Here is a 12,726-nt window from a genome sequence, read left to right on the forward strand (position 1 = left end):
GACTTTCGGTAAAAAGAAAAAGAAAAAAAAAGATTGGTTAAAAATGATTGGCTAAAAGCGGTGTCACTCAATTCTCTGATTTCACATTGGTTGAAAATGTAAACAAGCCGCCCCCTGTTCCCATGTGCTTGCTGTGTCACTCATCTCGTTAACATGCCGAAAACACGGACCTCATTTAATGCCAAATTGTCAAAAGAAGAAAAGGTTTTTCTTCTTACTGTCTTTTGTTGTTTATATAAAAAAGTTCTTTATGCTTATTAATAACTGGAATGTATATGTTTTGCATTTATTTATTCTTATGTAAATTTAATTTGCACATTTAAGACTATAAATGTTCTGCTTAGTGACACTGCACTTTGCAAGACAGTTGTATTGAATAAATACAAATACTGTGAACAAATACTTTTTGCCTTCTCAGGAATATTTCCTCTTCTGTTACACATACAACATGATATATCATAGATAAATTGTCTTGTGGTCAACAGAGTATCTCAGAATCACTGTATCATGATACCATCGTTATCATGTACAACATTGCCGTGCGGAGTACACGAGAGTTGTATGTTGCGATTTTTCTTTCCTCACTAAGTGTCCTCCTTTTTGGTGTTGTGGAAATGGTCACCCGACACACAGCTTTGCTAATTTGAAATCTTGTGACCTCAGTTCTTCAGTTGTTAAGATAAAAGATTTGATGATGAATAATATATTTCATATTTAGAAGTAAAAACTTCTGTTGAATCACAGTCAACAGTGTCATTTGATTTGATTAATTTCAGTTAGCCTACATATATTTTAGAACAGGGAAATTCTTATAGGCAAATACAATCCAGTTACTACTTGATTGTGGATTAAACATTTTCCCATGTTAATACAAAATACATTTTATTAATTCTCTTATAGAGCAACACTACTTTTGCCAACGAAACAGGCCCTGAGCTGAAGAAATGCGACTCGGACACTTTTCAGTGTCCGATTTGCCATAAAAAGGGGACCTACCCAAAACTTGTGGCTCACCTGCAGGGCCACAGACGGTCAATTGTAGAGTATGGTGGTAAGTCCAACTATATTATCAAATATTTTTTTCATTTCCATGCTGAAAGGCCTTCATTTCCCCATAAGCTTTACATGTTATGAAATATTATGTTATTTCTCTTTGTCCTGACCATTGATAACTATGACCATCAACTATTTAACTCATCCCTTTGAGTATCACACACTCACAATAAGCAAACTAGTCTTGCAGCCATTTCATCTATGATGTGTATTGGACTTAACGTGTATAGAATCTTTAGTCTAGTCCATGTGTATTTTATTTTCAAGAAATTTTTTTTCAAGATTCCTCGATTTTTATAGATGCCCCTGATAATAATGATAGTTCTTTGAACCTCTTCATTAAGAGGTAATCTCTCAGGCAGGGCTTAAAGGATTTATTGTTTCGTTTGTTTCTTGAAACTTCTTAATCACTTTTCCTATCTGTCTTTTAGGATACAGCGTCTACAAATGCCAGCTTGGCTGTGTGCAAAGCCACCATTATCACTGTGGCTTTTGCACAAAAGTCATTGTGAGAAAGGAGTTTTTTGTCCGTCACTTCAAAATCTGCTGTAAGACAAAAACCACAAATACTACTGCAAATTTGGCATTCACAGTGACTCCAGCATCCACTCCAGCAGCCATGGTGACTCCAGTGTCCGCAGTGACTCCAGCGTCCACGGCGACTCCAGCTTCCATTCCAGCAGCCATGGTGACTCCAGTGCCCACGGTGACTCCATCAGCCACGGTGACTCCATCAGCCACAGTGACTCCATCAGCGATGGTGAATCCGGCGTCCGCGGTGACCCCAGCAGCAGACCATCGCAAAAAAACATTGTTGGCGGCGCGCAAAAAAACAACATGTTGTTTTTGTTGCAAACCAATCCTTAGAAAAAACCTCAAAACACACATTGAAAGGCAACACAAGGAAAAATCATCGGACATAACAGCAAATCACCACCTGAACTCTGTGTGTGTTGATGGGAAAAGGGGGATTTTTGCTGTGTCTAGATCTTTCAAGGCTACTGCACACTATATCCATGCCCAAAAATGTACCTGGGGTAGTCACCGCCATGTGTCCTGCCAATTGGAGACATGTAACAGGGCATATGACAATGCACTGCCAAGTGGGTTACTGGAGTTTGACTGTGTCCATGTTCGGTCGTTGGCATTTAGTCCTGTGACCACCACACCAGCTGTTTCTCTTGATGATGGGGTTCTCACAGAAATGCTGGAAAACAAGTGGTTAAGCCAAAACAGTGTGGCTGAATGTCTGACAAGGAAACTGGCTGCTGATGATCAAGGTTCACCCCTGAGTGTGGTGGTAAACTTCGAAAATGAACAGGGATACATTTATTTTTCTGTGTTTGAGCCACACATTTCATTGTATTCTAGATTTGGGAGGGTCATGGTCCACTATGACAATTCAGACAACTCATTGAATTGCCCCTGCTCAGAACCCTGGACATTTTGCCCACACAAAGCCATATCAAAGTGGCACCTGCACCAATTAAGGCCTGACTTCTTTGTACAAAATATGGATTGTCAAGAAGACTCCTCCGATGCACCCATGGAAGATTATGCACCCATGGAAGATGATGCACCACCCGTGGAAGATGATGCACCCGTGGAAGATGATGCACATCCTGAACATGGTCTTCTTTATCCCCCGGAAGGAAAAGCACTGGTTGAAATGGTGGATTACCTAATTTCACATAAAGCCCTGCCAGCAAACCTTCCGAGGAATTCGATTTCATCAGTGGATATGCCAAGGCACTTAGTTCCCAAAGAGAACTTCTGTCACAAATGTCCCGGCAAAGTTCCTCTTTCTGGGGCGATAGCCATTTGCAAAAATGCAAAGATTGTATCAGTCACTGGAATTGTGGAGGGTAGGTTGCATTACATTACATGAAAAGTTATTGCTACATGTTTCATGTTTACACTAGTCAGTCATTGTGTAACCGTTATATACCTGACAAGACTTTAACATCCTTTTCTTTTGTAGGTATAACTACATATTGTAAATTATGTGTTACATGCAACACATTTTATCGATACCAGGAGTGGACAGACGGGCTACACAATTTTAACGATGGTGTCATTTTGACACACCATTTCTGCCTTTTCCTAAGGAACTCTGTACAGGTCATTTACAATGCTCTCAATGTCTGTGATTTGTTAGCCTGTGTTCATTTCCTTTGGATATTGACCTGACAGTTTTTCATCCACATTCATTTGCAGAACCATACAGCAGTGGCGAGTGCTGTGGCAGCTTTACAAGCCACAAACAAAGATAAATATCCAGACCACGACTGCATACTTCACGGGTACCTTCATTTTGAAGCTCTTTCAGCACATGAGTATTCATTCTCTTGTGCGAGTTGTGGAAACCATCCTCCTGTTGTCATCATGGATTTGCATAAGAAGGGAGTCCTCAGTGTTCCAAGTAAGTCTGTTATTTGGGGACAGGGTACACTGTCAACTGTTATTTGACAAATGTTTTTCTTTCAGTGAGTGACCTTAAAGAGCCCCCATCTGACTTTAATGGTGAGGTTGACATGGAAGACTTTTGGCATTCTGTCAGCCAGGAAATTATTTGCAGAGGCTTTGTGAAGAGTAAGTGAAGATTTTGTTTAACTTGCCCTATTTAGTGTAGTTTTGCAATAATAATGTTTCTGCTTGTGTTGTGTGTTGGCTCTTATCTAGGCAATGCTGCAAATCCGTGTGTGGTATCTCCATCATATCACAAATGGGCACCATGGATAGGTCCTCACACCAGAGCCAGCAATATGGTGTTTAACAAGGAATACAAGAAGGTCAAAGGCAGTGAAGGATCCAACCCGCTAAAGCAGGCAGAGGTGGATAGATTGACAACTGAAGTAATGGACTTAAAGGTGATATCTACATTCAAAGGTTAACCCACAAACTCTAATTACCAAACAATGTTTCATATTATAAGGAATAGTTCACCAATTTGCAGTGTTACTTTGTATTGCTAGAATAGCAATAGTATTTTTTTTTTTTTTTAATTGTGCTTCTCCCCCTTAGTTTTCCACTGAGTTGTAAAAAGTTTTTTCATTTGACTCAGAATAGGGCAAACATGGGTTCAAGGTTTGTAACTACAATGGCCATCTCTGCACTTTTTAGACCCAGTCATATTGGGACGAGACCACATTCCCAGAATGTAAACACAGTGTCCGCCATCTTTGATAAAAATATGCTGACTGGCTCTTGCTCTGCAGAGAAAGTGGTAAAAACAATGACAGAAGGGAGTTTTTAAAATGATATGGCAGAAGAAGAAGAGTCCTGGCAGTGTAATGTGCAGTGCATTCTGGGAGTTGTTGTCGTTCATCACACATATTTAAATTCATACTGCTGCTATGTACATGTGCAATATGTTTCAATATGTTTCTTGTGTACTTATAACTTATGTAAATAATATAATATAGCTACTTATTTAGCAAAACTGCATTTTAAATTTATTTTCATTTTTATTTTATTGCTGCACAGTTGCACAGTGGGGCCTGTTGTAAAGTCATTTCACTGGGGGTGTACTTGTACATCCACATGTGACAAATAAAAACTTGAATCTTGAATCTTGAAAATGAGCCAAAAATAATTTTTTCTAAGAAGGCACTTGCTTCAAATATTATTTTGCATTTCTACTACATAGATGACCCAGTTTTAATAGACATTCATCTTTCCAATGGTGAGCTCGAAATACATTACTTTTAATGTCTGTCCATTGTTCTGGTTGTTGATGTGCTTACCCATGTTTTAACAGGTTGATTTACTTCGGACTTTAGTAAAACAGTGTGGCCTTGATTCATCTGGATCAAAAATGGATCTTATCATCCGCTTGAGAGAACAGATGAAAGGCCGCAGTACCTATGACAAGGTGTTTCAGAAGGTCTGGGGTGCATCAGGTGAGTTGGAATTAACTTTTTGTTGTGAGAAAATTAAACATATTCAGCAAATTGTGTTGTTATTACTATCCACAAGCTGCTATATGTTCCACTTAACATTATTAGTTGTCAATATATTGAGATTTTCAATTTATTTTCCTGTTAAGGTGGCTGGGCTGTGATAATGTGTCCCTGTGGTGTTGTGAGTTCAGTGAAGTTCAATATCCGAGCAGAAAGTCCACAGGATTATGCAGACATGCTGCTCTCCTTCAAACACCTGCCAAATGTAGTCATGGCCTCACCTCAAATTCTGGACTCCGCCAAGAAGTTTGAAATGGAAAAAAAACTGCCCTGGCTAAAATTGCGGAAGAGGCCTGCAGACATAAATGCACACCCAGGCACAGGATCTGCAGATCACTATGCACTATATGACACATTTCATGAGGCAAACTCATGTCTTGACTGCCTCAGAAAAGTTGGTCTTGTCCCAGAAATCAGTGGATGGGTGAATTCCCAAACAGCGGAACAATTGTTCTCAAAAATGAGGAAAAACAATCATTTTCTGAGCACGATGTCCCCAGGAAGCCATGTCTTTCTCATGAGATGTATGATTCATCATCATAATCTGACAATCAATGAGAAGACACTAACAGGTCTTCAGGAAATATCGACCGAGGACATTGCCACAGACAGGGCTGGACTGGAACCAGAAAATAACCCTGGCCTTTTAGGCTTTTGTTCAACTGAAAGGATAAAATGATTGTAAAACAATGTTTTCTTCCTTTTACTCGAGGTTTGATCATCATGATTCTGAGTTTCTACTTGATACAAAAGCAGAAAAGTGTAAATGTGAGTCACAGGAACAATGATAATGTAGTCACTTATTTCGGTCTGAATAAATAAGTGAAGGACAGAAGCGATTAGTTTCTTTAATCAAATGTATTGTGTATGTTTTCTAAAATGTCTCCACTCTGTTTCAAACAAAGACAAAAGCATCTCCACATCCAACTGCAGTGAGCGATGCAACCAATCGCAATCATTTTTAATCAATTGATGGCCCTAATATATATTTTTAACAACACCACTAGTAAATATAATAAAAATGTGTAAATAAAATAGCCCATTTTTATTTATATTCATTGATTATGTAGTACAAAGTATCTTAACAATGTTTATGTTGATGTTAGTAGTACTAGTAATTGATTTATTATAAAATGATGTATGTCAATCACAAGGTGCTCACTATATTATTATTAATAGTAAACTAAAAAAAATATTGTATTTACATTGCTGCTCATTCCAAATCTTTTACTCAGACTTCAGATGAGGAGAGACAAAGATACAAGTGACACATATTACAGCATATCAGAAGTCATTGTGTTCACTACATCGGACATTTGAAGCATCAAATCTGTAGAAATCTGAAGAAATAACTAAAGATAGGTTATTTAATTAATATGTATCATGTATTTGTTTCTAAAATGTCTCCAGTGTGTTTCAAACAAAGACAACACTATCTCCTCCTCACCCAAACCTCAGTGAGAGAATCAACCAATCACAGGAGGGGGAGCACACAGTGGTGTTTGCATGGAGCTTTTATAAGAAGAGTCTCCTCCGCCTGCTATGACTCATTGATCTGTGTGAACTGTCAGGATGCCTGAACCCGCCAAGTCCGCGCCCAAGAAGGGCTCCAAGAAAGCCGTGACTAAGACCGCCGGCAAAGGAGGCAAGAAGAGGAGAAAGAGCAGGAAGGAGAGCTACGCCATCTACGTGTACAAGGTGCTCAAGCAGGTCCACCCCGACACTGGCATCTCGTCCAAGGCCATGGGCATCATGAACTCCTTCGTCAACGACATCTTCGAGCGCATCGCCGGTGAGGCGTCTCGCCTGGCTCACTACAACAAGCGCTCCACCATCACCTCCAGGGAGATTCAGACCGCCGTGCGTCTCCTGCTGCCCGGTGAGCTGGCCAAGCACGCCGTGTCCGAGGGAACCAAGGCCGTCACCAAGTACACCAGCTCCAAGTAAACACACTGCCCAGACTGGAACCACCTCATCAACCCAACGGCTCTTTTAAGAGCCACACACTTTATCTAACAGAGTTCATATGATCTTTATACAGTGTGAATAACATGTGAAACATTCTTGTCCTTTCTGTTGTTTAATTAATAAAACTGCAGTTAATGGATAGAAGCATATGGCAATTACAAATGTTCTTCTTGACGTCATTTACCCGCATGTGTGCGCATCGCACACAATTATTTACCGCCAGTTTGTGAATGAAACAGACTCGAGAAACTGACGGGGGGGGGAGCGCGCCCCAGAAAACACGTGACGTATTCTACACAAACTGCAAATAATAAATGAGGTTAAAGAGGTTTAGGACATGTTGCATTTAGAATGGAAGGACAATATTTGTGAAATGAATGTGCACCAAACACTTGTTTGTCTGACTTTAATCACTCACTGATTATAATAGAAATACCACACTAGAGCTGGAAATAGATGAATCTTGAAGGAACTCTACAACTCTTTACCCCAAATCTCTAAAGCAAACACCGCTTCCGAGTCTTGTATTTAACGTCATAGACTGATGAATGACATCAGTAATCACTTTGAGTAAACTTTCATAACTGAAGGAATATAAGTTGCAGCTACGGTAGTTATTAACCATTTAATACCTGAGTAATTTAATGTTTTCTACATCACAATTAATAAACATCAACAAAGTCATACATGCAGATCCACAGTGAAAATGCACTTAGAGATAGTTTTGCTGCTATACTGGAACAAACTGTAGAAGATGAGGCGTCATAATAGCATTTTGTGAAATAATAATAAATATGTAGTAAATTATTTACATCAAACTATAAAAGTATTGAGAGAGTCATCACTGCCTGAGGTTTGTTGTCATTTCAGTTCACAGCTGTGACACAAGTGTGTGTGTGAGAACTTGAGCATGAGCCTCGGCCATCAGCAGTGTGTGTTTGCTGCTGCACAATAAGTGCACTTTATTACACAGTGATCATCAGCAGCTGCTTGTTTTGACCTGGACTCTGAGAACAAACGTGTGCAGCAGCAGAGAAACAGGTTCTGGTGAAGCTCTGGTGTTTTTCACCTGCTTTTAGGAGAGAAACGAGTGTGAAAAGCCGCCGAGCAGCGCTGCTCACCGCGGTGAACAGCTGAGGTTCGTTTGCTCCACAAAGAAAACACAGAGAACATCAGAGCTCTTCATGACTTCAATATGAAGAGAGACCAGTCCGCTATGGACTCCGTTCACTGTGAGCCTCCAGCTCCTCTCACACACTCATTTAAACTCTTTTGTGAGTGAAGAGAAAACACAAGTGTCCCGGTGTCCACGCTGCACACAGGAGCCGTGGCTGCATTGAGTCTTCACGGTTCTCATGTTGCGTTCAAGTACCGCCTCCTCTCTGAGTGCTCTCCAATAATCCGCTCTCTTTCACAGCGATCGTTGTCAGTCTGAGCTCAACTTAGAAACCACGAATCATGGCAGAAGTAGCTCCAGCTCCAGCCGCCGCCGCCCCGGCCAAAGCAGCCAAGAAGAAGGCGGCTTCCAAGCCGAAGAAGGTCGGCCCCAGCGTCAGGGAACTCATCGTTCAAGCCGTGGCCGCGTCCAAGGAGAGGAGCGGCGTGTCGGCGGCCGCCGTCAAGAAGGCTCTGGCTGCCGGAGGCTACGACGTGGACAAGAACAAGGTCCGCGTCAAGACCGCCATCAAGACTCTGGTGTTGAAAGGAACTCTGGTCCAGACCAAGGGAAGCGGGGCCTCCGGATCTTTCAAGATGAACAAGAAGGTAGAAGCCAAGAAGCCAGCACAGAAGGCCGCTCTTAAAGCCAAGAAGCCCGCCGCCAAGAAACCCGCAGCGGCCAAAAAGCCCAAGGCAACGGCAGCTAAGAAGCCAGCAGCTGCTAAAAAGTCTCCTAAGAAGGTGAAGAAACCGGCAGCGGCCAAGAAAGTAGCCAAGAGCCCCAAGAAGGTGGCGACCAAGAGCTCCAAGAAGGTGGCAACCAAGAGCCCCAAGAAGGTGGCAGCGAAGAAGGTGGTGAAGAAGGCTCCAGCAGCCAAGAAATCTCCCGCCAAGAAGGTCGCCAAACCCAAAGTGAAGAAGACAACAGCCAAGAAGAAGTGAGCTGTCCTCACTGAGACATGTCCATCCTGTTCAAAGGCTCTTTTAAGAGCCACACACTTGTGTCCGCTAAGAGCTCAGCCATCTTCTCTAATATTATTGATGATTATTATTATTATAATATAGTATTTTGTGTACATATAAAAGCTGATGTCTATAATATTCATTGAATATATGGTGCAACATATATTATTTTAATTAAATGTTTTTAGAAGTACAAAGTAATAACTGCTTTATTCAATGTGTCATGTGCTCTACATCACTTGACTATAGACGTGAGAGATTATGACATTGTATTTACACTCAGACCTCAGAATAATCAAATGTGTAATAACTGAAGAGAGACAATGTAACAAGTAAAACATGTAATACTCGTGTATTACAGGGTTTAGAAAGTCATTGTGTTCTTGATCAACAGACATTTGAGGTATCACATAATCATATACTGTGCCCTGTTAATACAAATATTGAAATGACTTACACACCAAAGACTTGCAGAGAGAAACACAACAGTGTTCCACGTATATATTTATATGTTATGTATAACGTATAACATATGTATATGTACATTGTGTTGCATTGTTTCTTTCACTTCCCTCTTCATTGTATCAGTCTCATCTTAATGACTGAATCATGTGTTAATGTATATTTTCACTACACTAACACAGTATATTTGATGTATATATAAAATGATGCATGACATCATTCACAACATATTGTGAATGGAATATATTGTTTGATGTTTATTATATATCATTATTAATAAACATCAACATACATATACCTGCAAATGAACGGTGAAAATACATTTACCAAATAAAGTATGCTGGTTTATTTTGATCACATTGGGTTCATATTTCACTGAGAATGTTCATAAAACAAGTTTGTTGCGCTGTTAGTGACATTTAATATCTTTATATTTTTAGAGACATGGACAGTTTTACTGTATTTTGAAGAGGAGGATGAGCAGTTTTTCAGAGTGAGTGTGTGGCTCTTAAAAGAGCCTTTTGTTTGTTTGTTTGCGGAGTTGATGTGGTTTACTTGGACTTAGCGGCCTTCTCGGTCTTCTTGGGCAGAAGAACAGCCTGGATGTTGGGCAGCACGCCGCCCTGAGCGATGGGCACTCCGCCCAGGAGTTTGTTGAGCTCCTCGTCGTTGCGGACGGCCAGCTGCAGGTGGCGGGGGATGATACGGGTCTTCTTGTTGTCGCGGGCGGCGTTTCCAGCCAGCTCCAGGATCTCAGCGGTCAGGTACTCGAGCACAGCGGCCAGGTAGACGGGGGCGCCGGCACCCACACGATGAGCGTAGTTGCCTTTGCGCAGCAGCCTGTGAACACGACCGACCGGGAACTGGAGTCCAGCACGAGAGGAGCGGGTCTTTGCCTTAGCGCGGGCTTTTCCGCCGGTTTTACCTCTTCCTGACATGGTTAATTTTTACTAGATTTTTCTGACAAACTCAGAGAAACTGTGACTCGACTAACGCAAACCCTCCTTTATATGTCCACGAAAGAGCGGAGACTCCTGCCAGACCAACCAGAGCAGAGCAGCAGAGGGGGGATCACCCTCTGTCCTTTCAAGCGACTTTTGTCCAATAAGCAGCGGGGTCTCGGGCTCCTCTGGGCGGCGCTGTGTTCACCACCAATCAGGAGCCGGAGGACTGAAGCAGCGTCACCGTGTCACAGCTGCTCCCACAGTTTAAGAGCAGAGAGTCGCTCGTGTCTGCTTCACTTTTTCTCCTGTTGAAAGCAACAAGCAGAAACATGGCAAGAACCAAGCAAACCGCCCGTAAATCTACCGGAGGTAAAGCTCCCAGGAAGCAGCTGGCCACCAAGGCTGCGCGTAAGAGCGCGCCTGCCACCGGCGGCGTGAAGAAGCCTCACCGTTACAGGCCCGGTACCGTGGCTCTCCGAGAGATCCGTCGCTACCAGAAATCCACGGAGCTGCTGATCCGCAAGCTGCCCTTCCAGCGCCTGGTGAGAGAGATCGCTCAGGACTTCAAGACCGACCTGCGCTTCCAGAGCTCCGCGGTCATGGCTCTGCAGGAGTCCAGCGAGGCTTACCTGGTCGGCCTGTTCGAGGACACCAACCTGTGCGCCATCCACGCCAAGAGAGTCACCATCATGCCCAAGGACATCCAGCTGGCCCGCCGCATCCGTGGAGAGAGAGCTTAAACTCTGTGCTGCTTCACTAACCTCCACCACAACGGCTCTTTTAAGAGCCACCTCACTCTCAACTCTAGACAACATATCTCTGCTGCGACTTAACAATCAATAGTTGTCTATTATGAATAAACAAATATGATTTATTACAGTATCACTAAAATCAAAGCTGTCATCATAAATGTGGTAAACACTGACAGAACTATACTGTTCAAACTGTTACAGTAGAGAAAAGTGTCCTTAACTTCATTTATAAAGTAGTCTCATCCTTATTTACTGACTGCCAACTGCTGATTAACGAAAGTGTTATTGTTTTACATATATATTATATATACTATAAGAACCCACACCAATGTCTCCTTTTATAGCACCCTCCTGAACATGTCTTGTCACATCATTTCATATAATAGGAGGTGATGCTATAGTAATAGCAGCTCATTTCTAATGTAATGACTTGGTAAGTACAATAGTTATAAGATGGTCATGTTATTTTCATAATAATAATTTTGATGTGTTGTAGGTTGATCAGTTATCAATTATGTGAAATGTAGGGAAGCAACTTTAACCATGAATCATCAACTAGTTTGATTTGAGTTTCATCATCATTTCTCACTATAGTAAACCAGTCCTCAGCCACATAATAGAGTGGTTTCATCTTTTTGCACATTTTGTTCTATAGTTTTATGTGGTTTTACAAAGAAATTAATTCTTCAAATGAAAAGACATCGTTTGAGACTTTATTTCTCTATTCACAAGTAACAGATAACAAAAGCGATCTCGCCAGAGCTGGGCTCTCTTTTTTTCCTGTCTGTCCCTTTAACTGGTCCCCACACAGCATTTCAGTGACTGTGTTTATATTTACATGTGGAAATATAGTCATGAAATAGTGTTGAGCAAAATGTTTTAATTTGAAATAGAGTCAAAAAAGTGAGTCAGTTTGAACATGGACACTTGAGTTGGACTTTATATTTATTGGTCCATAAGTAAACTATGTTTTATCAGTTTGATCCATATTCTCATCTTCAATTTGTGTCTTGTCAGCTGAATAAATATCAAATCAAATGTAACATATGGTAGTACTGCAGCATTTATCATCATTAATGAAGTCTGTTAAATGATGAATGAGTGGATTGCACTGTACAAAATGTAATAGTGTTCATTTATTGACTCCTCTCTCCACTCCTGTTTTTGAACATAAATGTCATGGTCATGTGTTAATATTTCTGCTCACCTGGAATAAAATGGAGGCTGTGCTCTTGTTTACCCGTTGCCAAGGTGAATCGTAGTATCAGAGCTCCATTGATGATGTTTTTTTTCATTCCCAATGCACACGCTTAACTCAGAGTGAACATACTGAGAGTTGATTGAACTAATGCTGATCAGCTGTTCTGAAACCAAAAACTCAGAGTTTGACAGCTCAGAGTTGGTCAACCTAGAGTTAAGGTTTTAACTCAGAGTTTGTTGAACCTGCTTTCTGAAACAGGCCCC

At 41.3% G+C, this 12,726-nt stretch overlaps 5 protein-coding genes across 6 annotated transcripts; 4 read left to right on the forward strand and 1 right to left on the reverse strand.

Annotated features, from left to right (window-relative positions):
* Positions 1-880: 880 nt before the first annotated feature.
* LOC122760033 lies at positions 881-5,847 on the forward strand. Of its 2 annotated transcripts, XM_044015113.1 has the most exons (8): positions 883-1,051; positions 1,485-2,918; positions 3,035-3,174; positions 3,271-3,475; positions 3,541-3,645; positions 3,736-3,923; positions 4,814-4,955; positions 5,102-5,847. In XM_044015113.1, exons 2-8 carry the CDS (start codon positions 1,673-1,675, stop codon positions 5,692-5,694), a joined length of 2,619 nt encoding a protein of 872 aa, XP_043871048.1. In that variant the 5' UTR covers positions 883-1,051; positions 1,485-1,672; the 3' UTR covers positions 5,695-5,847. The 2 variants fall into 2 exon arrangements, with proteins under 2 accessions (XP_043871049.1, XP_043871048.1); XM_044015114.1 differs by lacking the exon at positions 5,102-5,847 and having other exon boundaries at positions 881-1,051; positions 3,736-3,942; positions 4,814-4,876.
* Positions 5,848-6,542: 695 nt separating this feature from the next.
* On the forward strand, positions 6,543-6,994 carry LOC122760038 (histone H2B). The gene has a single exon (XM_044015118.1). The coding sequence runs from the start codon at positions 6,588-6,590 to the stop codon at positions 6,960-6,962; it is 375 nt and encodes a 124-aa protein (XP_043871053.1). The 5' UTR covers positions 6,543-6,587; the 3' UTR covers positions 6,963-6,994.
* Positions 6,995-8,397: 1,403 nt separating this feature from the next.
* On the forward strand, positions 8,398-9,901 carry LOC122760037 (histone H1-like). Its single transcript, XM_044015117.1, has one exon. It carries the CDS (start codon positions 8,442-8,444, stop codon positions 9,081-9,083), a length of 642 nt encoding a protein of 213 aa, XP_043871052.1. The 5' UTR covers positions 8,398-8,441; the 3' UTR covers positions 9,084-9,901.
* A 159-nt stretch (positions 9,902-10,060) lies between these two features.
* LOC122760034 (histone H2A-like) lies at positions 10,061-10,504 on the reverse strand. Its single transcript, XM_044015115.1, has one exon. The coding sequence runs from the start codon at positions 10,502-10,504 to the stop codon at positions 10,118-10,120; it is 387 nt and encodes a 128-aa protein (XP_043871050.1). The 3' UTR covers positions 10,061-10,117.
* A 214-nt stretch (positions 10,505-10,718) lies between these two features.
* On the forward strand, positions 10,719-11,284 carry LOC122760036 (histone H3). Its single transcript, XM_044015116.1, has one exon. It carries the CDS (start codon positions 10,840-10,842, stop codon positions 11,248-11,250), a length of 411 nt encoding a protein of 136 aa, XP_043871051.1. The 5' UTR covers positions 10,719-10,839; the 3' UTR covers positions 11,251-11,284.
* Positions 11,285-12,726: the final 1,442 nt, after the last annotated feature.

The sequence above is a fragment of the Solea senegalensis genome, unplaced genomic scaffold (assembly GCF_019176455.1).
Source record: "Solea senegalensis isolate Sse05_10M unplaced genomic scaffold, IFAPA_SoseM_1 scf7180000012860, whole genome shotgun sequence".
NCBI classification, from domain to species: Eukaryota; Metazoa; Chordata; class Actinopteri; order Pleuronectiformes; family Soleidae; genus Solea; species Solea senegalensis.

Coding starts and splice junctions, on each gene's coding strand:
- LOC122760037 (XM_044015117.1), top strand. CDS start 8,442: ATGGCAGAAGTAGCTCCAGCTCCAGCCGCCGCCGCCCCGGCCAAAGCA.
- LOC122760033 (XM_044015113.1), top strand. CDS start 1,673: ATGGTGACTCCAGTGTCCGCAGTGACTCCAGCGTCCACGGCGACTCCA. Junction 2,919..3,034: donor AGTCACTGGAATTGTGGAGG/GTAGGTTGCATT, acceptor TTTCTTTTGTAG/GTATAACTACATATTGTAAA. Junction 4,956..5,101: donor GAAGGTCTGGGGTGCATCAG/GTGAGTTGGAAT, acceptor TTTCCTGTTAAG/GTGGCTGGGCTGTGATAATG.
- LOC122760036 (XM_044015116.1), top strand. CDS start 10,840: ATGGCAAGAACCAAGCAAACCGCCCGTAAATCTACCGGAGGTAAAGCT.
- LOC122760038 (XM_044015118.1), top strand. CDS start 6,588: ATGCCTGAACCCGCCAAGTCCGCGCCCAAGAAGGGCTCCAAGAAAGCC.
- LOC122760034 (XM_044015115.1), bottom strand. CDS start 10,504: ATGTCAGGAAGAGGTAAAACCGGCGGAAAAGCCCGCGCTAAGGCAAAG.